The sequence below is a fragment of the Varroa destructor genome, unplaced genomic scaffold (genome assembly GCF_002443255.2).
Source record: "Varroa destructor unplaced genomic scaffold, Vdes_3.0 BEIS01000005.1, whole genome shotgun sequence".
NCBI classification, from domain to species: Eukaryota; Metazoa; Arthropoda; class Arachnida; order Mesostigmata; family Varroidae; genus Varroa; species Varroa destructor.
This window is the reverse complement of record NW_019211458.1, coordinates 13,223,313-13,249,312: the sequence shown is the minus strand read 5'-3', so window position 1 is coordinate 13,249,312 and position 26,000 is coordinate 13,223,313. Positions and strand designations below refer to the sequence as shown.

Sequence of the window (26,000 nt, the reverse complement as noted above, 5' to 3'; positions counted from 1 at the left end):
ATGCTGCCCATAGAGCGATGATGGTATCCTAAAATATTTATACTTTATTTATATACAAAGGGTCAATTGACCCTTTTCAGTGCTTGTTGACAAAATCGTTGACTTTTAATTTTAGACAGAAAACTTTGAAGTTAGTGACCTCTCTGTAATCATTTACCCTAGTCTTGCCGTGCCCGAGGACTAAATCACTGAATTTGCGTAGTGTCAAGGTTAAATATATGCCTGCTGGATTTGATGGTTTCTGTCGACCTGTGTTCGCCTCAGCATCTGAACGGTGATTTTATATGAAACGGTTTTACAGCTCTTGCCACACTGTAGACGGGTGTAACATATTTTTTTTTATTATCTTGGAACAACAAAAGCCTGAATACGAACAGTTCTCCTACAGTATTCACGTTTATTGTCACCAAGGAGTACGCAGCGTTCAGTTTAACGTTTTACACCGCATATTCAGGCCAGCTTTATACGCACCATAAATACCGTGCGCAAATGTAGCCATTTGGTTGAGATCGAACACATCTTTTTTCTTCACTGAGTCAGGACGTATAATTGAGGACCATGTAATGTTACATATACACTGAGTGACACAATATTTGTTTTGGGGTTCGGAATTATTCTTCTGTGAACGATACTACAAGAGTGTTATGTGGCGTACGCAAACAGGAACAGTGAAGGCTTCAGCACATCAAATGCTTCTCATTGTATTTCCGGGAAGCGGCAGACATGAAGATCGTTTCGAATACTCAGACTGAATGTAGACGTGTTTGCCATGAGCCCATCTGAGCGGTCTGCAGTGTCCTTATGAAAAGCTTGTTTTTTTTAACTTGAGGTTGGCGCTATATCAAAAGAACTGTTTATAGACGATGATAGATTCGCACATCTTTTTTTTTTGATGAAAAGCGCCCCGTATATAATGGATTATCAAAAAAGTGTTGATCGTTTTTAAGACCAGATTGAATCGATAATTTTTTATATTTTTAAACAATATTACCGATGCTTTTCTGCTGCTTTCCGCTAGCACCATAGCCCCACCATTGCAGGACCTTTGTTGTCCCTAGGCGAAAAATGATCTTTAAGTCTCTCTAGTAAAACCAAATGAATACTATCAAGGAAATCCTGCAGATGCTGAAACAGACGATAGCCTGATAATGCAAGATCGAGACTATGCGGTGCATGCATTAAAATTTCCTATCCAAGCTCTTTTAATTTTTGCCTGGTAGCAAAACATATATGTAGTCTGGCATTATCATAGTGGAACACGGCGCTTTTTTTTTTTTTCTCACTAGTTCAGGGGGATCTTTATCAGAAGCTTGTTTTAATGTTATTAGGTGTTGACACAGGTAATCTGCGCGGCGACGGTGCATATTTCCTTTCTGATCTTATTGGTCAGGGCTTCGGCACAGTTCATGGAGCGCATGTTTTTCCTTTTTCTTTGCGTATTTTCCTATGTGGTCCATCTTTCATCGCTCACTTTCAGCCAACTGCTTTAGCAACAGTTCGATCTTGTTGTATTTCTGTGGGTAAAGGGAAACACGGTCGAGTAAATCCATTGATGTAACATGCTTTTTTTTTCTAATGGTTTAAAGCTGTCTCGTTCTTCGTAGCTGACATCGCTATCCGCATATATTAACATACGCAATAATTCCCTTTTTCGTAATGAATCGACCAATAGTAGAAACGTTCTTCATATCGGCATCTTCAAAACGCAAACGATAGACCATACTCAGCTCGTTTCTTCTAATAATTGTACCTCGATAACAATTAGCGTCATTTTCTTTAATCGCCACATCGTGACAAAATTTCAAAATCTTTGTAGAAATTTCACCTACACATTTCGATAATTTCAGCACGTATATATATATTTGTCCGCGCCTCAAAGCGAGTGGCCCCGAGGCACTTTTTTCCCGACCACGAATTCAACATAGCACTTATGGCTTCACTGTCCTGCATTTTGATAATCTGATAAAACTACATCGAACTGTAGTTCCTGTTGAAAATGTTTACCTAAAGCTAGACGGGTCCACGCTTTGTCCCGGCACTGTTCCATTATGAAGTACATCTTCCTTGTGGCGTGTTGCTCGTTTATCAGTTCGGTAATCCATACTGTTTCACAACAATAAGCGGTCACGCTTCTCAACAGGTCCGCTTTAGAGTAATGGCAAATTTTATCTGTTCTGTCATTGTCTGTTGGCGTGTGTTTGCGTTAGATTTTTCCAAGCTTTCGATTGTCAGTGTTACGTCGACTATCTGTTTCCACTGGCGTTTCAATGGCTCTATTTGCGTCTCTTGAGCACACGATTCCAACCGTCAATATCTATAGGCGACAGCTATAGTATAGATTTCGGTGTGTGTAATATATGTAGTTATTACGTATCTGGCTACAACGTTAGAACGGTAACTTTTGTGTAAATATTTTTTACTTATAGTTCACTTTGTCACGTAGTAAAGTTCTGAACTTTTTGAATTTATAGAACAGCTCAATTTAAGCACATTGAACTGCTATCACATAGTTTTAGTAGAGTGGAAGTGAACGATGCAAGTAGTTTAGTAATATATTAGACTGAATGTAAAACGGGTACAGTTGGCTTGATAATTTACCGGAAAAAAAATCCCGGCTCGTCTCTTCAATGCTTCGATCAGAAACGGCTTTGTTCTAAACGTATCGTCAGAGTATGCCAGCTTGAAGTAGATCCCTTCCTCGATACTTTAGCGGTTTACACAGCTTTTTCAAGTGGGCCTTGCTGCGAGCGACGTGTATTATGTATAGAGAAACATTAAATAGCAGGAACTTCAGTTTCTATTGTATTAGTCGCCCTTCTTTCGAACCAACTCGATCCAGTTGATACGCTCAGATATAGTAAGGATTTTCTATTCGTACACGCACCTAGAGAGTAGTTTTTTTCAGACGCAGATTGCGGCTCTGTCTGTTCTACGTGGTTTATAAGTTTGTCCGTTCATGCTATTTGCTATGCATAGGGTTATTTGGATGTGACACATTACGCATTAAGGAGCACTCACTCGGACCTATCAGCTGGCTTCAGTCGCTGTCAGATCAAGTTGTTTTTGCAGACGGATATACATGTCTTTCGACCGACGATGCTGACACAGAAATATTTGATCATTCCGCTAAAAAAACATCAAATGTAAACAATTGAACAATAAAATAGATTGTCATTATTTTTGCAGTTACTTTAGCAGGAGCTGAACCGACTTGAGATTTTTTTAATTTAAGCGAATTTTAACCGAAACGTTAATAAGATCGGCCGTTGACCGATCTCTGAGAGAGGAGTATGATCTGAATCGGTCTTTCAGTAGACGTTGCGATTAATATAGCCAACTAATCTGCTTATTCATGTTAGGTAGGAAAATCGATTTCAGGTTTGGGTGCGTATCTATTCAACTCTTCATGATCTATGGATTGTTGTCAGGAAGATCCGTTACGCAGAACAGTATGCTAGGTTTCTATCTTTCAAACGGCATTTTGGTCTCGACAACTGAGATTTACGCATGTAGATATTGTATTGCTCATGTTCGACCCAGCTCATCGTGAGCAGAAGCAACTTTCCTATTTAGGCTCCCATGTTGCTACATCGGATTTTTTGCCTTTCTTACGCCGGAGTATCACTTTTATCTATGGGAAGATTGCTGCATCTATACTTAATCAAAATCTGTCGATTAGCGTAAAGAAGGGACGTCAACAAAAAAAGGTTCGATATTTTTTGGAAAAGAGTGCAGCGGATATCCCGGAAAAGAAACAAAATAATAAGTAAAAGGTCAGTCGTATTAGATGCCGCAACTTTTCAATTTAGACTTATAAAAAATCCACTCTAAAAATACGCTAAAGTAACGCGGAACGCATTTTCACCCTATTATCAAGTCAGCAGAGTGAGCCCCTCAATTGATTTTTGACCATTTTCACTCCAATGTCCATTTTAAGTATAGGGACGTGTACTGCACTCTTACTCAGCACCGTGGAGATCTCTCGATTGGCGTCGAGAAAAAGCATCCTTACATAGAATGTCATGTTAAGTTTTCAACTTTAGGTGGACATTTTTAACCTTTAAGCTGAGTTTTGGGTGTAGGGGCATACATTGTATTTTGACTTGACTTGGCGAAGGCTCTCGATTGGTATCAGTAGCAATTACCCGCTGCATAGGCCTCCATGTAAATATTGGGCTACGATATTCTCAATAGAAAACAAACAAAAAACGTACTCAAAAAAAAAAAATAGCCCACTTCGGTCTCTATAACGTTTTCACGGATATGAAAAGCGAGCAATACGATGGAAGCACCAGCCCAACATGACCATGTTGAGGGATCGATCTGTGTCAGAGATACAAACAAAGTAACAGATACAGATTTTTAGCAGTATATACATAGAAACGTAGATGGATAGAGGCGCGATTCGTTTGATGAGATATTAATGTGACTGCATAAATAGGCAAACAGAGCAGAGGTGGAAATTGAAAGAAATGAAAAAAAGTGAAGCAAATGAAAACTTTCTCCACAAGCCGAGTCAGAACTAGTATATGTTTGCAATGTCGTTCTAACGACGGCCGTCGGCCTTCTAATGTAATCTACTCAGTGACTTTGTTCCACATCGACAAAATATTTACTTTTTCAACGTTCAGACTTTCAGCCGCCATTAATGATCGGCGTGCACACTCGATGAAGGCCTGTCGAACTGTCGTTCCGCGTCGCATATCGTTCTTCATACTATGTGCTATGCCTCGTTTAAGATTCAGCGTTGACTGCTGCGGAAGCAGCGCTTACGACATCATCATGTATTCTCTATGGCCGCCATGAAAGAGAGATTCGTGTGTGACATAAAACATCCGATGTTTCATACCTAAGGTGTTCATGCGATACTGTATGAGACTTATTGCCTGGTACTTCGCTCACATAGAGAAAAGAAAACAGTAATTTACCGAATCCTTCTGCACAAACAACAATTCGATAGATTCCTGAATCAATATGAAAACTCTCATTCTTCGACGTAGACAGCTGTAAGAAGCATCCCGGCAATTTTGTTTAGGTGTTGAGTCCGAATTGCCTCATTGAGGAAGAGGGCAATCTTCGAACTATTGAAATTTTATAACTAGTAATAATGATCAGGATATGTAAGCTCGTAGTGTTATTAGGTCCGCCATGTGCATACCAAGAGAAATACCGAATTTAATACGGAATTAGCTAGCAATTTGAAGTCCGTTAGACCAGACGTAGCAACCTTATGAGACGTAACGAACTGTATCGTTTACAGGTTTTCATTTCATGAATACGTATATATATATATATATATGTGTATATATATATATATATATATATATGTGTATATATATATATATATATATATATATATATATATATAGTCACATACGAATTGTCTCATATTCCAGTATTTGTTTGCAATGCAAAGTTGTTTTTCAAGTTAGATCCACCACGCAAATGCGAAAAAATGCTCGACTTAGAAGTTCTTGAGACAATTCACTAAGTTGTATCATATTCGCCGCACCTCATCATAGTCTGTATAGTAAAAATATTTCCTGTCCCCTAAAATGCCCCCCCCCCCCCCAGAAAACATAAGTTTTTTTCTTTCATATATATATTCATATTGTATATGAATAGAATATATATTTATATTATATATGAAGTTATATTCAAACTAGCATTCGTGAATAAAATACGTATGTGTGCGTATTTCGAGAACGAAAAGAATAGGTTAGAGTTCTAATCGCGTTGTTCGTAATCCCGGTCGTTAAATCTATATGACGGACCTGTAAACTCGGATTGATGGCATGGTTTTACTCAATGCAGAATAGCATACACGAATACGCGTACGTTTTGGTTGCGTTTGGTCTGCGTGCAATCGATAGAAAAAAATTTGAAATATTTAGTCGAAGACATTGGCATTTCCGAGAAGGAGCTCATTTCATTTTACAAGGAAAAATACTAAATCAATAAGAGCTATAGCGTAGGTCTGTGTATGTACGAACATGTGGAACATGCAAATAATCCTTTCCAATTCTTGGGCTAACTTCGACAGAGTTGTCGTAAAACAAAACCCCCTCTTTCTGTAGGCTTCGCCTCCTTGCCTCTATGTATCGAGTTCTTATGGCTGGAAACGAAGTCTATCTATGTTCGACTTCGAACCTAGGTTACAAGGTGTCCCTAATATTAGCACGCGGATACGTTTCCTTTCAAGTTACAACTTCCCTCTCACAGGGAATCCGCCCTTTTCCCTAATTTGCATGAACTGCCCGATCGTTTTGTTAATTCTGATGCCGTTAAGAATCGCTTTTCATTCGGGGTTGATTTTTCGAAAGCAGTGCTTTAATGGACTTCGGTGCTTACAATCGGATCCAAATGTCCGGTGCCTGAACTTCTAGAGGATTTATTTATTCTAAACGCACTAAGTGTGCAGTACAGTCTAATATATATTTAATTTTTTTTTTCAATGTTTTGAAAGGAATGTATCGCCATCGCTGGTCCTCAGAATTGTATTAAGAATTTCCTGCATTTTTGGGACTAAGCAAATTACGTTTTTAACGAAAATAGTCGTCCCATATTAACCTCTATGGAATCCGTTGCATTATTCACAACACTTTTCCTTTTCTTTATTCAAAAATGTCTTTGATCCATTACACTTGGCTCGTAGATACCTTTTGGATGGAGGTTAAGTTTTAGCCTGAGCGCTGGCTGCATCGCTTAGATCTTAAATTGTCATTTGTAGACTTCTGAAACCACTCTAGAAGGTATCGTTTAACGATCACGTCCTCTTCACAAATGCCCTAGGCTTTTTTGGCAGCGTTTGGTGAAAGGCATCGTAAAGTAGGCCTCGAAAATGTACCTTTCAGGGCTAACCATGGTGCACAATTTGCTCTAGAAGTAAAAAAACAATGTCTAACCTTCACACGCAGCATCTTTGAATGATAGCTTAATTTAGCTACGGAGCTAAATGGTAAAGGAAAGAGGAGAAGTAAAAAAGAGAAAAAAACTGAAAAGCTAACTTAATAACAACGATTTCGATTATGATTAGAGAACAAGCAACAAGTGAAATCTAACTTCAACTGTGACATCTTACCGTGTCGCAAAACAACGGGTAAAGCTGCGTGTTTTTTCCGAAAGAAAATAACTCAATAAGCTTCGATACATTGTTATAGCTATGAAACAGTTCATGACCAGTTTATCTGCCGATTGTAAGTTCCGCCCGTTTATACACGTTCGCCGAATTATAAGCCGTGATTAAAAATTTCGACTTAGAATAGGCGATTACAGCTCAAATCTAGGCCTTTAGTCTACTGAACGAGACGGAACTAGGCACGATTGTCTAGAATATTTCTAGCAAATCATCGCAACGTAGCTCCCGTCAACAACCGCTCAAATGGGACAAGTTCTTCTATTCCAGGACTAGATAGAATAAATAAATGCTGAATTCAACTCAAAGAGAGGGTTCACATCATGGCGCACTAAAGCTTGGATTCTAAAATGTAATTTAACACGTGACCAATATCTTATAGGTCCATAATGTATTTCGTATGTTTAAAGTGGCAACTTCAATCGACAGTGCTGTTTATTTATCGTGCTTTATCACTTGCTAAGTAAGTAAATGCTAGAGGACATGTATCTTCATTTACCCAGAATTTATTGCATGACCTGTTCCAGGCCCTGCCTAATTAGCAAGGCGCATTCCTCAGTTGGATACCTGAAAATCTCTATACAATTTCCCAGAGTCGTGCCCTTTGTTCACAACCTGCTAGTATACCGGGATTAAATCATACTAGAGCTAGCCAAATTGAGTCCCATACAGTAGCAAACTGGGGGGGGATCTTGAGCAACATGGTGATTCTAACATCACCATGTTGCTCCATGGTTGGCGGATACAAGTAATTTAGGCTAGTTATCATTTATTTTCTAAGTTATTCTTATCGTTCGTACCTGCGGGTCTGAATTAATTTTTATTGGTTTCCCTCAAAGGTTGCATTTGGAAGGGGATGCAAGGTCGAAGTGTATTGAAGCTTCATTGAAACCAAACAAATATAATCTTGATTCTATGAATGATGGATTTTATTTTAATTAATTACTGACGCGTGTTTGTGACAGCTTTTGGCGCAACAGTCAACAAATCGTGAGAAATGTTTTCAAACGAGCTTAATGACAGGGCCAATATCGGTGTGAGACTCACTAGACAGATAATTAGCAGCAGTATGAAATAATACAGGCGATCGAAGCCAGCGCAGACGCTTACTTTGAAACATAATCGTGCTTGGTTAGATTCTATAGATTCTTTCACTGCCTAAAACTATCACTAAGACGGGTATTAATAATGATACATTCCGTGGGAAACTTTTTTTACGTGGATGTCAGGTTCACAGTCTGAAAATCGTGTAACCTGGGCAAGGTGTCCCGCACCTATATTGTATCTGGGAGCCTATTCAAACCATTGGCCATAGAGGTGATATTCGGCCTTCAAGGTAGATGTTGACATGATTTGACATGGGCTACAGTCATTCCTGCAAGACAGCTTTGCATAATGAACCTGTCTTGTTGAACCTATTTAAAACGGTAAAAAAAAAAACTAGTATAAAACGAGAGACGCGTGGGAATCGTACTTCATACGATTATTATTGACAATAGACAAAGTGATTACCTTCGACGGCGGTACAATAATGTCACGTCCACCTGTGTATTTTTTCACGATTCCAATTTAAAACCAGTACAAGGATGCAAGCGAGAAAGTGATTAATATAGAATGGACGCTAAAAGCTGGAAGTTATTGAGCAGCTGAGAATTGCCCCGCGCAGAAGGCTTCGTCCTGTCGAAAACGTAATTGCTATCTCTATCGAAACACTCTCGAATAGGTTATTAAATTAGAGCAGTAAATGAAAGTTACCGTTCTGTCAAAAAAAAGGATGATCCAATTAAATCATAGTGTATACATTGTTGAAACATAATATATAATATATTAGATAAGAAATGGTAATACAGCTGTTTATATTTAACGAAATTCAGCTATGCGCTATATAAATTATCTCATTAGTTAAACCCTATCGCTACCACCATTGTTGCCGTTGTTTTCGTATTTATAACCACGTGCCCACCCATCAAACTCTGCTGCGTGGATCCAATAGAACCTTGAGGCGACCTGTTCGCTCACGTCTGACCCGCTTTTGAAGTTGCTCAAGCTACGTAACATATTCATTACTTTTAGAAAACGAGCATTTACAAAACAGAATAGTCTGGCCATAAGAAGGATGTTCTCCAAGGTCTAGCGGTGTAAACCAGCAGAGGACGTATCTTACTCGATCTGTAAGAAAAGCTCGAGCTTCAATAATGCAGCGACCTATCTACAACATACTGTTTTAGTCACATTAAGATACTGCATACATTGAAATAGGATGTTGGTTAAAATGAATTTGAAAAAAGTGGGCGTCATGTTATCGCCCGCTGCTTGCTAGTTTACTTCACAAGATAGTACAGCATCAATACCGTACTGGCGAGCTTTATTACTGTCGACAGCGCCTGCTGCCAACACCAACAGCTTGCAGGTAATAGACCATATATAAAGATGCGTGATCGACAAAGCGGTTTAGGCCCAAGTGGAGCCGAAGTGAGGGAAGCTATCTGCTGTGCTACAGCGGCGATCATTTATCTGGTTGTAGCGGGCCCATTGTGACGACCTTAGTAAAAGTATATACGGCATAAGTTATTGCCGATATCGCAAGAAATGCTCATCGAAATATTGGCATTGTTTGTAACGGTCTTGATACACAATAGTTAGCGTATGGGGTTGGACTGAATCAACACTTTAAAAGAGCTTTAAAAGACAAACGGAATCCTATAGCAAGTTCTATAGCATTTTTTTTACAACTTATGAATATGAGAAGATTTCGCAATCCACCCGCCGATTCGATTGCTTGAAGCATCTAATTGTTGTACATCAAACGTCGATCCCCAAAAGCGAACGCTGCGTATGTTTGTCGATACATTAGTAACACGGAACGCAGTCAGCGAAACGAGTTTTTGCGCGTGACTATTTCTGTGCGTGCGTGCGTGCGTGTACGAGGAACCTACATATAAATATCAAAAGGATGTTTGCTTGATGCGACCGGCCTTGAAGCTCTTCGTGACGGTAATCAACACCAATACATTCGAAATGCAAATGTATCTACCTAGCTGTTTATGTATATATATGTATACACAATGTAGTGAAAGGGATTGCTAGACAATAACCATCTCTCAAATGTATCGGCGGTACCGGTCGTACTTGGCATAATTGTTGGCGTGATGTCCGTCCGGCAGCGTGAAAATTTGCCGTTGCCACTATAAGCATACACTATGCCCAGTAGTACTCTTCTCCAGTTAACTCGTGCAGCGCACGTACTTGGCTCATATGTTGCTATATTATACGTTGCATGTGTATAAAAATTAAAGCAATGAATAGCTTTTCAGGGCCTACCCATTAATAGCAATAAAGAAAACTGGTCAATAATGTAATCTTCAAATAGTGAAATCGTTGAGGGAGATCAACCCCTACCACAGTGCTGTATCTAAACGGTATACTTTTTTTACGGACCGCAACTTGCCTAACATTGAAGAGCATGATACTTCCTTCTACTTACATTTCTAAAATAAGTTATTGCCATGTGCCACTTATCGACTGCGGCTTTTGTGCACACGGACATCTTCACAGCATCTTATCACTACCGATAAAACCTTTTCCCAATCATATTCACGAAATTATTTCACAGAGCTATTGGGAGCAATTGATTGGGTCTTTGAGCTTCTGTCGTGCACTGTTAGTTTGTAAAACATTTAGCATGCAACCGCGTTAAACTTTACGATTTCGTGATCTTCTATAATCTCTAATGATCCATGAGATTTTGCCCTCTAGATTGTGGTTCATCCAACATCGGAATAAAAAACAATTTGATATTCTATAGCTAAGTACGTTTTAATCTTAAACACTGAAGATATCAAGTCATAGTAATCAAACCAGCTACCAAAAATACAATCATCTTTAGAAAGTTCGACAGAATGTCACTTTCGCTTTTAGGTTTTCTCTCGTTCTATTGTGTAAAGGGGTTATAGTGTACGAAAATAAAGCCCAATTGTATCATTTAAAGGAATACGATGTCTGGCATTCCTATAGCGAAATTGTTTCAATTTTCCCTTTAAAGAGTACCGTACGGCACCACTATTAGTCCACAGCTTCATAGTTAATATCTTAAAAAAAAAAACGTTGTGTGAGTAGAAATGTGTTATAGATTCATTAAAGATTGTTTTGAAACAAAGATAGATTTCGAAAAACAGAGATGGCCTGGAGGGCTTAAGAGGTTTATTCTAGAATTTCAGTTTGCAATCTGAAAGTTCGAAGATAGGCTGTCTAGGATAGGGCTAATACACCTCCCTGACAATATTCAGTAGGTCCAAGCATTTACGGTTGACGCCCTTACGACGCTCATTGCAATGCATTACGGCCTGATACACTGCCCCCCAGAACGTTTCGAGCGAGGACACACGAAAACACTATAGCAATAATATCTATGGCCAGCCAGTTAGTCACCATATAGATACAGGCCCCTGGCGTTGTTTGCATCTACTTACGAGCAAATAGCGAGCTTTTTGCGACTTTGTGCGGACGAAATCTTTCGCAACAGGACGGTCATGGCCACTGCAAAAAAAGCTTCTTGCGGAAGATTGGTGTAAAACTATGTAAATATCGACTAATGCTGGCCTTTATCGAGCTGTGTAAAAAAGATTGATAAGAATTGGCGCACAAAGGCAAACAACATTCTAACGGCCGTCTTTCCTTACAATCTGTGTGATATGTAAATATTTTCCCGCCCGATGCCACATAGGGTTGCCCGTCCTGCCTTCCCTTCTGCCTTTCGGGGATCTATGTTTTCGTTTTCAACAACAAGCAATAGAGAAATTGACACACATTTTATAAATGCATAATGTACACAAATGATTCATTCACAGTCACATGATGACCAACTACGCAAGTCGCGAACTTGCAATTGAAATAAGTAGTATTCGGTACGTGCAGTCTGTCGATTGGCCATAGCAAAGAAACATCGTATAAACGTCATTTAGTCCACTAACCGCGGGCGCCCATTGACAGCTTGGGCTTGTCGTCGTGCGGTTGTTGTTTGCGAGAAACATGTCAATCGCTTTATACGATATATGTTACTCAAACGTCTACCCTTGTTTGTTCAACTGCTACTTGATAGATGAAATTAAATAGAAGCTGATCTTCTGGTGAGGAACAGAAGCTCGAGTGCTACGTAGATGATGATGCATTCTAACATCTTCTCTAAATACTTTGGATGCGTCCGGTAGCAATTCATACAATGCAAGTGGACTGAGATCGGATCCGTAACCAGTCTGTCAACGAGACAAAAGGATCTGTGTGGCTGGCAGGTTTGCGCTGGAAATCCAAAGGTGTACACCAAATTGCACAAAATGCCGTATAAAAATACAGTAGTTCTCTATATATTAGTTCGACAATTTTTAATGTCTATTGTATTTCTTCCGCTCGCAGCCTAATTGTATTATATCGTACATAATTAAGCAGATAGAGTTCTATAGACTAGTTGTTTGCCTTAACGGGAAGACCACACATGCCAGATGAGTAGTTCGCCATTGGGGAAGTATCGCTTTCAAGGCTCGCGTATATATCAGTTTTCCAGTAGGCAGCCTGTTAAAGAGCACTCTCAAGATGTCCACGAGGCATATTTAATATATTAGTATTTTTTTACCTAATATTGATTCATCTAAGACCTTTGTCGCAGTGTTTACATGGCATAACCTATTTAGATGTGGATTAGTCTAAAATATATATTTAAATCATTTTCATCCTTTTTCTACCTCTGTACGTATAGGTACACTACAATTGGTGGTGCATCAACATGTGCTGAGTCGTATACGGATACTTTCCGTAGACACGGTCAGCTAATTCACGACCAGTTAGAAACCGTTTATCTACCAGAGAGCCGTATAACATCGTGACACAAAAGTGCCTCCACCTGCACGGACTTTCAGGTTATCTCGCATATAGCCTGTACTAAATACGCGCAAATGGGGGATACGAAAGAACAGGCTAGATTAAAGGTTATTGACGAGAAGGACTTGTAGGCTCTATTCAAGAAAAAAGCAAAATGAACGACCTTTCGTACGCATTTGCAACCGAAGTCAGCGAAACGTCGAGGAATTTGGAGGGGCGCACCTTGGGCGACGAGCCGAAGGGAAAAAGCGGTGTTGGTTCCGGACGAAAACGGAAGTAAACATCACTGTTCCATTTGTTGAAATCAACTCGGCTACTGTCAGCCGAATCATTATTCAAAGGAGTAAGAAAACGTAAAGCGTTTGGAGTTGCTGATCCAGTTCAAATCCTTGTCTAAAAATAGCGCGGACAATAATAATTTAGCTAGTTCGATGCGTGACCGTATTCTACAATACGGAACAGCTCCATACACAGCTGTCCCTACGGCTTTTTGGCTTTTTTTCTTAGTAGAACGAATAGGAAAAACGAATAATCTCAATAAAATACATTCTGGTCGATCCTCGCAAATATACTACGAGCTAGCTCACTGTTACAGCCTATTCACTTTTCCAATTTCTAAAACTTATATGAATATTCGCAGTAAGTGTTCGCGGTACTCAAATGTGGTACCTCTAATATTAGCTATATTTTATTAACTAACTTGATTATGTATCAACTCTCTACTCTTTGTAATGAGATTCCATCTATCTACAATACGCTTGTTTCCTTTTTGTTGACAAGTTAAGAACTGTTAATAGCTTACCTTCTGTTGATACGCATCTTTTCCTAGCTAGATCGGCCTTATTTGCTGCTAAGATGACGGCTTTGGTGATGGGCCTATTCAGGAGGCCGCCTAGAGTCGCAGTAGCCGAGGATCTCCGTCGACCGACACCTCCGCCCTTCTGATGTCCGCATAGAACTCTCAGCTGACTAATGGTATCCTCGGCCAATTCCAAACTTTCCCTGTCCGTGACGGAATAGACGACTACAAAAGCGTCTGCCTCTTCTAAGTGTTGCTTTGTTACCTGTGTGCGACAACAAAAAATACCAGTTCACCTTAGAGGACCATCGTGAACAAGTGTTCCCGTACGATTCTTTTACTTTCAATTGTAGTTAATAAAAGCACTGCTCTCGATATTATTTTATATATCCTGTTTTTGCTGATATTTGGTAGAAGCTGGAAAACATACGATAATAGAAATGAACAGGTACAGAATACAATGTGTATATGCACAAGCAGTTGTCAATCTCAGTAATAATAATACTTTAGTTTCCTAAATTGCGTATTTTCTTTCACTCCTTTCTTTCTTGATTGTTAATATCTAGTAATTTATGTAATTTATCTAGTAATAAATGCAGCATGCTCACTAGTTACGACGTTACCGTATTAACGCACTGAAAAAGATGGGCGTTAATCATCCAAATTATGTCGCCCTTCAAAGCCGAAAGAGGGAAAACATGTTAAGCGACAATTGTACATTTCGCAACCAGTCTAATCGTGCAACGCTTTCTATAGACTGTGATATTATATGTCTGGACTCCTTTCTACAATAAACATTGACCGCACAATGTTCCAGCTTGAAAAATGCGATAGAAACGACGACACAGACACAGACTTACCAGGCAGCCATGTTGGCCATTGCTCAGTCGATAACTGAGGACCCCTCTTACGATTGCAGCGTTCGCCGATCTGGCCCTCTTTTTGGCATACCGTAAAGCGTGGCAGCCGTATCCGTTACGTCAGCGAATGCAGCGCACTGGGCACTGCACGATATAAGAGTTGGATTTTCAGCAACGGTTATGCTTGCCAGCACCTATGGCAACAGATAAGCTAAGTACAACGTAAAGCCTCTCTTGGTATCATATTGTTTTTCGTGCTCAAACTGAGCCCTTTTTGCGCCGCGAGGTATCTTTGCCTATCTGCTCCCTACAAAAGTCCGCAAAAGGTGCAACGCCACAAACGCAAGCTAATCCGCCATATAGATCCTTTATTCATCTATATATCGAGTAACTCTAAATGGCCAAAATTCGAGGAGTTCTTCCACGAACCCAAGATGCAAGAAGTATATTTGATGCGCACTGTCTAGCTTCTGGCTTTGTTAATCGGTGATTCAGTCGTACTCGTTACGAGACAGGGTCTTGGTGTTGGCTCTTTTCCCTCCTATAATTACTCAGGATAATGTAGCGCTACGTTTTACTAAGAGCAAAGATTATATTTTGCTTTTAATTCATATATATATATATATATATATATATATATATATATATATATATATATATATATATGCTGCACTTCTTAAGCTGATCTTTTCCAGCTGTATGTATGTATGTAGAGAATATATTATATGTTTGAGATCTTATGTTCGGTTCTAGAGCTAATTTTTCATTGGTTTGTCAAAATAGGTCCTTTAGCACTCGGATAGAAATGCCACATTCTGTGGCAAAAATCATATCAATCATCTGATACGGCTCGCATCATCCGTAAAGGAAGGCACTCGTGGTAGAAAAGCAAATCAGAGCTCATTATTTTCATGGGCGTTTGCCGCCACAGTTAAACAATGTGAAACTCCCTGGGGCTTTGAAGTACTATAGCGGCAAATTTTCTATGCAATAAATTTTGTCCTGATATGGCTGCTGAAAATACACCGCTTTAGCATAGAATATCACCGTGTTTTTTTGCTTTCTGAACGTGTTCTAGAAGATAAATAGAACATTGTATAGGCCGCTGAATGAGCTGTTCTCTAACATAATAGTGCTATTGTTATCATTACCACCACGGCTATTTGTGGCCAAGACACGCGTAGCGAATTCGAGCCACCTAATTTACTATAATGTAATAATAACCTATATACAACGAGAACGTGTAGCAAAATAACCGTTCCTCGTTTGGGCCGTATCGCGTTGACAGCTGTTCGTGTCTCTTACCGTACGCGCTAGCCTTTACGTCGCAGTTTAAAGGAAAAGTTCGCCGTAGATATGTCTATGCAGGACGAAACAGAAACAGAAACAGAAAGACTATCAGAGCTACTCCTGTGTTACTAGCAGAAATCCCAGGAGTAGGATTACGAGAACATGATGATATCTATCGAATGAACGGAGATGTCGGGCCGTGCAGTTCGCTCGCGAATGGATTGAGTGGTCCCACTTCTGAAGATAGAGAAAGCTACGCTTTGTTTTTCGGTGAGCACGTTCGTATGCGTAATATCATCGAATCGGTATTCAAGCCTGTGCGAGACGCTGACGTATATCAAATCGAAGAAGGGAATAGGTGCGGGACGCAATCAAAAGAAAACGGCTTTATATCTCTCTCTCTCTCTTTTTAGATCTTGTTATCTTTTCTGTCTCTGTCAATATATAGGCTATGAGCCTATCAAGTCTAGCGGCAGAGAGAAACAGCATTTCATCTGCCGGCCATAACATTACTACAGATCAATACAAGATCATCCATTACGATCTACATGGGCTAGAACTTGAAAAATCTTTCTGTCTAGCATGTAATGCGACTAGGTTTGTCGTATACTAGATAACGCTAACCACCACCGTGATTACGATCTAGCTGATACAGGGAACAGTCTGATTTTAAACGCTCAGCCTGATCGCAGGCAATCATATGACAAAAAAAAAAAAAAATAGCTGGTTATTGGATGAAGGAAAGCAATCCGATAACAAAGAGCAGATTGTGCAACTTGCTAATTATTTAGCGTCGCGATAACGGTTTCGTTGTCGTACTAAATAACTTTAGCTTACTTATTGTTTGGCTCCTCAAGGATATCTAGGCATACACGTGGTGTTACAGTTTCTATCCGGGTGCTTTGTTTAGCTCGATTGTACCAGTAATAATATCGAACGACCTGCAATACATGAATAGGAATAGCAATATGCATAGAAATATACACGTATACGTACTTTCGAGTAAACGCTACTCCGTTAGTTATCCACTGAGCGCTAGTTGCGCTGTTAGTTCGGAATTGCTCCTATATCAGTTTCGAATTTATAGAATTTTCTACGTAGCTTGCCTGCCTGGTAAGCCAGCATGATGACTGGACTCTTCTACTTAACCGGTCTTTTGCATTGCGTAGTTTTCCAAGCACAATCCTATGCCCTACCATGTCCTGAGCACGACACAGGCTACAAATGTTTTACACACACGAACAGATCCTCGCACTCGAAAACGTATATCGGTTGGAATATACCTAGTCCTGTAGATTCACCCTATGTAATCGAGCTGAAGTTTGTTTGTTATGAATGAAAATTTATTGACAATGCGCAAACAGCGCAAGATAACTGGATGCCATGTCATATCGTTATTCAAGGAAATCGAACTTTGTCCGTAACACAACAGAGCACACATTGGCTAGCACGCAACAACAGGACAAGAGCTTTGATCTGTCTTTCTTTTTTATGTTGTTAGCGATAGCCGAGGGTTTCTGTGTCGCGGAACTCGTAATCTGGCTGCAACCGCATGTTCTCTTTTCTTCCAAGTCATTAAATTCCCAGTTCGTAGCCAGTAAATAATTGCTGCGGCAACAAGTAGGCTACAGGTCTGTGTAGGATAAATTGCAACCTGAGATGTTTGCTAAGTCATAAGTTGTCGTGCCTTCATATATGCAATTATCTTACATAGTATAGTAGATACATTTAGTTCTAGAGGCTTCACCTTATCTTCGGTTTAGAAATGAAGCTTGGCAAAAAACCAGCACGCAGCTTTTGAGCCTTATCAGGTTCAAATATGGGCAGGCAGCTAACGAGCACATCAAGCGTTTAACCGTCATATTGGTATGTCCATATTTTTCATAACATCAGCTTGCAAGCAGGACGTAAAAGAACTGGATTCCACAAAATCAGCAACTTCATACGAATGGATTTTTTGGGCATATGTGCGTAACTAAGCAAGGTATCGAGCATGCGCGAAACACTGTTTACCCAAATGTCAAATGTACGATCTAAAGTAGGTGATACAATTGAAGTACGTTCGAATCCAAATTCGAGGGCTAAACCTATTTAACTCAAGTTCAGTGAGGAACCTGAACCTGTCGAGACTACAACGTTCGCAGGGTGTACTTTACAACAATATCATGATAACCCTATTTTCTCAGTAAAAAGCCGAATTTCAGTGTCCTCTCTGATTTTTTAAGAATAGCATTCCCTACCGGCTATGATATTTTTTATCGTTGATAGTAGCCAATTTGTTATAACAATTTAGATTATATCAAAACAAATTACCTTTGACCCTCACACAGACTCAACAAACGTATCTAGTGGGTCAAGGGTGCATTCACCGCAACAGCGTCAAATAACCCAGGTTTCAGTCATGCCAACCCTGAGAGAACCTTGTCGTTCATTATGGATCAAAAGGCGGAACTCCCCAAGCCTCCTCTACGTAGAATAACACAGCGCCACTAGACGATAGTTGTACGACGTATCGAAAGTTTTCGACGCAGGCACTGTCACTACACATCGAGACGCTGACAAAACTTTTGATCCTAAGTTAAGCTAGAAGGCGAATCTGCTTGGGATAAAAATCCCTTTGAGAACTTCTCGAAAGCCCTGTTGTTGGGTTTGCACATTCACACAGAAAATTATTAATTTTAGAATCAATTAGACGAAGCTATGAAAAATTGCTAAGATCACACTGAAGTTAGTGTTTATCTCTTCTACTACATTTTTATCTATAATGCACATAATTATCTAGTCAAAGCCCATACATGGCATAACAATGTATTTCAATTTTTACGTACAGATAATTCTCTTTTTTTTTTTACCGATTTTTCCGTATGGTTATACCGTATAGTTAGTCTCGACAACAGCTCTGTGAAGCATACAAGAGTCTCGCTTGTTAATTAAGGTTGACGTACGTAGACATCTTGAGTACAAGCACATTTTATAAGTACGAGCGGCAAAAATCACGCGTCTTGGCACAGTCGGTAACTGCATAGGATATGTATGTAAATCCAAAATAAGCGATCTACTTTTAAATTATAGGCCGTATATGGCTAATACCGCGTAACAGGATAACTCACGTGGTAACTGCATCGTTTTCCCTCGGAAGGTTTCCCGTTCATAGGCATTGTAAGCAACGTAACTGATTTAACACTCTGTCGAGGCATCTATTTTGGGTGTCTGTAACGTAATGCGCTATTCAATTGCGGCAAGCTTGTAGCGATCTTTGGTCCACGAACTCCACCCTTCCTAACTCTTGATGGCCTTGTTAATTGACAGCCGTAAAAATGCCAGACTGTGTATTGCGGTGGACCACAACGTTAAATCATAGAATTAATTTTACAAGGCTATCCCTATTAATAAAGAAAATTTACTGAATAACCATGAAACGGTCCGCAATCGGAGTTTTCTAATAGCATTGCCCACGCCTAAGAAGTGTTTCAGTTTCAACGAGCGCCAATTCATATCCGCTTTCACTAATGTGTGCAATTAGTTTAACGACATAAAGTAGGGAAAAAAATTGCTTTTTTTGGATACCGTTAGTAGGACAGTCTGGCAGGTACAAAAAGCGCCTGGATGACAACATAGGACCGTGCCATCTGTTCGATATAAAGAGGCCTTCCCGCCCATGCACAATTAACTTTAGACATTGATAATATCTCTATTAACCAGAAACAGCAGCCTCCAAGGATGATCGAGGCGTGATGTGCAGAACTTTTTCCCGATTGTAATACCATCGTTAGCAGTTTGCTCTACAGGGTCAAACGTAACGAAAAAAACGATCTTGTTATTTTAGCGACATGTTCCTGATTCCTAGAACGTGGTCGATGTCGTCCCTTAGCTGTAGGCCAATGTTACCCGCTCATATCGTAAATGCAGTCTCATTTTAACCAACACAGCCTCAATGGTACAATGACTACCCCATCGAGGTAATATTTACGTACGCGAGGCCGTGGCTATGCCGTAGTCATTTCTGGAAGCGTCTTTCTTTGTTGACTCTACAGAGCAACAGATCGCAGTCCTGGAAATGGCCTAAGTTTGCATAGCTGTATATTTGGGTATATATAGAAGCAGAAGCTGGACACCCGGCAACACCGAATGAGGCAAGACAGGAGCACCGAAACCGCTTTCTCCAAGGTTCAATAAAAGTAAAGGGTTTATTACATTAGAGGAAAGATAGGACTAGCATTTCTTATCATTATTATTTCCTTCGTTTTAAATTTTCGCAGCTGCATCCTCAAACCGAATCGGTCGGTGTAAAATACTCTAGAGCTCGGGCTGTTCTTCTATTCATTAATCTGAAATTCTCATTATGATTAATGTTTATGCTACACGATCAGTTCAACATATTATTAGAAGCGAAGTGATGTAGAGAAATTTGTTTTAGTTTAATTGTATTTAAAAAGCGTGATCAAGCTATAATGTGCGACCACTGAATAAAACGTGTCATCTTATGGTAGAGTTAGGTGTACGTCGTAGAACAGTATTCGGTCTTCGGCGGCGGCAAAGTATTTATATTCTATGACCTGTACTGGATTACGCGCTTTCCTCATGTGTCAATTATGAAGGGCTGTTCACCGCCGCGGACGAACAGGGATCAAGGAAGATAGCTTTAGGTAAGCAAAGCTTTTTACGGCTTTGTACGAAAAATGCAAAACGTAATCCTATTATGATTTTATCATTAACACTCTATTAGCAATTATCTAATAATCTTGGTAACTTTCAATCTTAGTTCTAGTCAACTTCTGCTATGCATGACTTATTTGATTTGCACCATATAAAAAAACAGCAGAGACCGACATAGCGTTAATATGAACGTATTCTTTGAGCTAAGCTGATACATCACTGATAATGAATGCAAATAAAAAAACGTTATTACTGTTATACTATCACTTACCACGTGATCGGTGGTCTCGTCGAATTCGGCATCAAACTCCTCGCCGTCCAACATTACGCGGGTCGTTTGCACATCGACACTGTTTTCCGCTGACGGCGGGGGCGACGTAACTGATGAAGATAACATGTGGTCACGTCGTCATGAAACGCAGACATTATCAGTATAAGTATTAAAGAGCGAAGAATAATCATTCTTGATCTATAACGCGGACAGATACATACGACTTGATCAGTTGCACGCTTAACTACTAATAAAGTAACAACAACGTAATAGAAAAACACGCATTTGTCTCAGTTCGCGTTTATCTTTAGTAAGCTTTATGAGAGAAAGCGGATTGTAAATTGGAAAATGGATTATTCTTCTGAACTTAATGTCTTAGCTTGGTCACACACTTAGTAAAGCAAAATCAATGCTTTATTAAGGGTCTCTATGTGGTTTTACGGTGTTGGCATAATGTGTATATGAGCTGCGTCGTTGTTAGGCAGACATCGCACGAGAAAACGCGTCCCATCCTTTGGCTTGGTATAGCTACTCTGACTCGACCATCACGATTGCAGTATCGGAGTAATTACTCGAGTACAAAAAATGTCGATTCTAAACGGACGTGACGACTAAATTATGCACAAAATAGGCAAAAACGAAATATCCGCGATCAGATTACTACGTAATAAAAGTCCGGCCGTATTGTAACCGCTGTGCGGCCTGCGATGTGCGTATAAGGATAAGGCTTAGTCCAATAGAATTACGTTCACGTTTGCTGGATCTCTTACAGAACCTGTGACGAGGAACTTCTCTCGTATGCATTTTAGGCAAATTACCTAACGCTCTTTTTGCTCAAACGCACTACAGCCATATTTTGTAATAGCAGCGTCAAATAATAACAACCGTATGGACATCCCTCATATAATAACTAAAATTGTCTTGGCTGACATTTAATCGATAACGTACTTGCCCTTATTTGGAAGGGTGCATTGAAGTTATCCAATATTATATCTTTACAGAAAAAAAAAAAAACACGTTTGCACCCCTTTTATGAAGCAGTGTTCCAGCTTCATCATTATATATCTTATTATATCATTTCATGCCAGTCTAGCTTTATCTGAGTGACTGCAATGGGACTCCGCGGTCGAAAGCCAAGCTCAGGGAACTGAAGAAAGAAAAAAAACCGTGTAGTTTTTTTGTAGATGGACACAGTCGTATTTAGTCACCCAAAAATTGGCAATATTATGAATAGGTAATTTTGTAAGAAAGATATACGTTAAGCAGATCTGTTTCTTCTTACATCTTAAAAAACGCATTATTATAACGGTTTAAGCTACCTGCGCAAATCGTATCGCTGCTACAGTGGCACATGAGTATACGCATGCCGTTTCCCATGACGCCATTATGTACGGAGCGTCGAGATGCCACACTACGCCATTTTTTATTTACTTATCTTTAAAAAATATAGCGAATCCGTGTGCTATTACCGTCAGGTAATTGTGAACGAAAATGCGAGCGACTGTAGGGGGACGGACAGTCGATTATAACGTAAACGTGGTCCTGACGTTGATTCAGTATCAACATCAGTAACCGCAAAAAAGTGGAATACTTTTCTTCTCCATGTGGGAAATTGTCAGGAGTTAGCAATCTGCAGCCATTCTCTCGTCGCGTTTCCTCTGTTGAATTTCCTATTGAATGAAATGGGAGAAGATAGCGGAGAGCAAAGTAGGTCGGCCGCATATTCGGGCCGATTGTTGATTTGCATTGAATATATTTCCGTTCTTTGGCATTGACTCATTGCGAGGAAATTAGTAACCGTAAGTACCCCGCACATATCGGACGGTAATAACAATAATAAAAATAACAGCCGTTACATAATCGCAATAACGCGCCCACTCAAAGCTGTTTATATAACTGTTGGTTGAAAGATACGCACTGATTGAAAATAATGTTGCTAGAAATAATGAAGTGAGAAATAGATCCGCTGAAAACGGTAACCGTGTTTGCGTATTGAGAATTGGCATATTCTCCTGACATGTCCTTGACGAAACCCTCCAGCAACAAATCAATTACAAAGTAGTTAGAATATAAATAAATATATATGCCGATATATATCGAAACGCAATTGTGTTCGTTTATGGGTCCAATTTTCTCGAAGTGGTACTCCTTCTAAAAACCACAGCGTGATCGTTCATATAATTGTAACGTGTGTAGAACGCAGGCCTTGGTAGTTTCTCACAATACCGTGTTGCAGTACCACAATATGGCAAACACGATCAACTATTATCACTAATGATTTGGTCTTTCTGAGTCTGAGTAATCACCAACACAGATCCTCACAGCAGATTTTTGTCAACTGAAGTTGAGCAGGAAAAGCTAGTATATGCGAATAATTTACTACAGTCAATGATTCGCTTGCCTATATGTGCACAATATATGAAGAAGTCCTATATATAACCTCGTCGGAACACATTATTGCAGAACCTGCATGAATTATAGTTCAGAGGAATATTCTTTGGGGTTAAGACGCCCATCGCACACATACTAATTCTGCCAGTCAACTAACTAAAAGAAACCTTTTTTAAAAGCGAATTTCTGCATAAAGTATTTAATCCGTTATGGTAATACTTTAGACGAATAGCTGCGAGCATGAACTTGAACCAGCACACAATTCCTTAGTTTAATAGGTAAAAATTCCACTACTATTCCATCATAGGAATAGAACGAATCGTCTGGCTCTTTCTTATTTACCCGCCTTTACGGAATAAGTTGGAAGTCATGTGCCAGGATTGAAATATTAGATGAAGTTGTCTCGATCAATTAGCAATTTAAATTTCCAACTTATGATTATCCTTGACACAGTAACTAGCAAACCATTTTAATATTCTATTATTTTTAACAATAACTATAGAAAACTCAGTCTGTGCTTTGCTATGTGAATTTACCTGATTCTACTAGTACTTGTAGTAGAAACACCCTATAATAACTCATTATAGCTAGGCTGGCGAATGTAAGCAACCTAGAGGGATCTATTATGTTGGGCACAAGGGCTGTTGATCATGTCCTTTATGATAGTATACTAAAAACCTCCTAGAAAAACGAGAATTCATGTGTGACCCTTGTGTGTGTACACTTAAAAACCCCTTCGCATATATCACACGTGTTTTGCATTAAAGAAATAGCGGTACTTTACTCACTAATCTCCAGATGTCCCTCTTCGTTGACGGTGTTGGCACGACCTTCGATGAATTGTTGCAATAGACAGGATTTACCAACTCCGGGTGCTCCTAACAGCCTTACACGCACAAGTGGTGGGCTAGGATCTTCAGGGGCATCAGTACACGACGATACTGACTTGCGCCGTTCATCAAGAGCATTCGTGAGTACAACGTCGCCGAGATTTAGAATGTTGCCCTTAGGTGTGACTGAAAAGGATCGGCACCGGTACGCGCCAGGTCCTGGAGGTGGATCGACGGCTTGTTGGGGGTAGCGGGCCGTAGCCAAGCCCGGCGATCGTTTCCGATGGAATTCAGCCCACGGGTCCTCCTCTAACTCTTTCCACAAACTTCGCCCATTCGGCGAACGACTACCTGGAACTCCCAACGATCTCCGTCGACCCTTTTGGTACTTGACGCGATTGCGCGAGATTCGATTTGGGCTTCCTGAGGTCGATGAGGCTGGCGATCGATTGGGCGGCGTCAACGCCTGTTGCTGTTGGTCTAACGACAATTGGGCTACCCCAGGAGATACGTCTGAGCAGAATTCGCGGAACAGCTGGTGCGGTGAGGCGCTCAGGTCGGGCACCGACAAGCAGTGCAGCGATATATTGTTGTTATTGTTACCACTATGGCTAATACCATTAGCATTCATGTTTGGTACAATAACTGTGGATGATGGCACACACAGATTCTGACACAATGGCAGTTGGTATTCCGTGTAAGGTTCACTATGCCGCTTTTTAGGTTCCATGACGGGCGAAACAGCTAGGTCGACGTACATTTTGGCAGTCAATGTTTGCTTTGCTCGTCGTTTTCTTGCTTGATTGAAAATGGCCGGACAGTCAGGGAGTTTAACGTAATGTTAAATCACTTACTTTATTAAGGCTGTTCGTAGGTAGATTATTGGTGTTGTTTTAGCGAAGATGCCAGCAAGCGGGTATTATCATTGTGCAGTTGTTATTACCACAGTATCTTAAACAAACAACTTAATCATTTTTGTTGCCTGTGAAATAGTAATGTCAACAGTTCGATACCGATAATATAAAGCTTGTAAGTTAATGGACAACTAACTAATGTCGTCGTACAATACGTTCGAGTTAGCTTGAATAGAGCGACAATATAGTGTACGTGGCATATACGAATAATGGTAGCACGAGTCCAACACAAAAAATCCAAAACAAAACAAGGTAGCTCCAAAATAATGGAGTCTACCGACGCACCAGCACGAGTCACACAATTAGTCCATAGGAAGCAGCGATATCTCACCACACATATACTCAAACAGTAACACTGACCTGATTTGCTTTCCCGGGTTTACCTATATCCTAAAGGGTAAGAGAGAGAAAAAGGGTCCTCGCCACCGGCAACGGGGGAGGGTCGCGTTTTACGTGGGAAAAGGAACCCCACCAAGAGAAGGCGAGGAGGTTCCGTATTCAGTAACGGTTCCTCCGCATCACCTGAGCACCACAATATCCTCTAAGGCAGCTCGTGTTCCGATTCATGCACCCTAACCTGAGTGATTAACACCACGACTGCCGGCTAGTTCACCCCTATGCGCCGAGTCAGCTGAAACACATTGAAGCATGACATTTTGGTATTTCTTCCTGGATTCGATGGCGAATCCGAGCGGGCGGGCGCGGAAAGACAATAAGACGTAATAACCAACTAATAGTCTGTTTGAGTGTTGTTTGCAGCTAATCTGGCGGTCTGTAGGGGGCGGACAAGGTGAAGCAAGGCAATTTGCTGGTTTCGCAACGCGGTAAATAAGGTAGGCAGAAGCTGTATGCCAACCATTTGCTCCTACACGGTCTGGCCATGTCTAAATTCAGAATGCTATATAGGCCAGCAGCTGACGCAATACAAGAACCTGTCTAGCTCCGATGAAATACGTCATCATGCTATGTTTCGTCAGACCTAA

The 26,000-nt window shown here is 40.2% G+C and overlaps 2 protein-coding genes across 3 annotated transcripts in view; one reads left to right on the top strand and one right to left on the bottom strand.

The window, feature by feature from the left end:
• LOC111251409 (uncharacterized) overlaps positions 1-13,815 on the top strand; it is a 67,403-nt gene extending 53,588 nt beyond the window's left edge. The window contains exon 3 of the mRNA XM_086991749.1: positions 12,885-13,815. The gene's annotated coding sequence lies outside the window, so the exon portion shown is untranslated. The remainder of the gene's footprint in view (positions 1-12,884) is intronic.
• Positions 1-26,000, bottom strand: part of LOC111251406 (GTP-binding protein REM 2-like) — a 60,380-nt gene that overhangs the window by 6,521 nt on the left and 27,859 nt on the right. For both annotated transcript variants that reach the window (XM_086991746.1, XM_086991747.1), the window contains 4 exons: positions 25,378-25,648; positions 24,062-25,085; positions 20,883-20,992; positions 13,809-14,070 (listed from right to left, as the gene is read on the bottom strand). In XM_086991746.1, coding sequence (XP_086847872.1) covers positions 13,809-14,070; positions 20,883-20,992; positions 24,062-24,863 — 1,174 coding nt within the window. In that variant the 5' untranslated portion in view covers positions 24,864-25,085; positions 25,378-25,648. The remainder of the gene's footprint in view (positions 1-13,808; positions 14,071-20,882; positions 20,993-24,061; positions 25,086-25,377; positions 25,649-26,000) is intronic.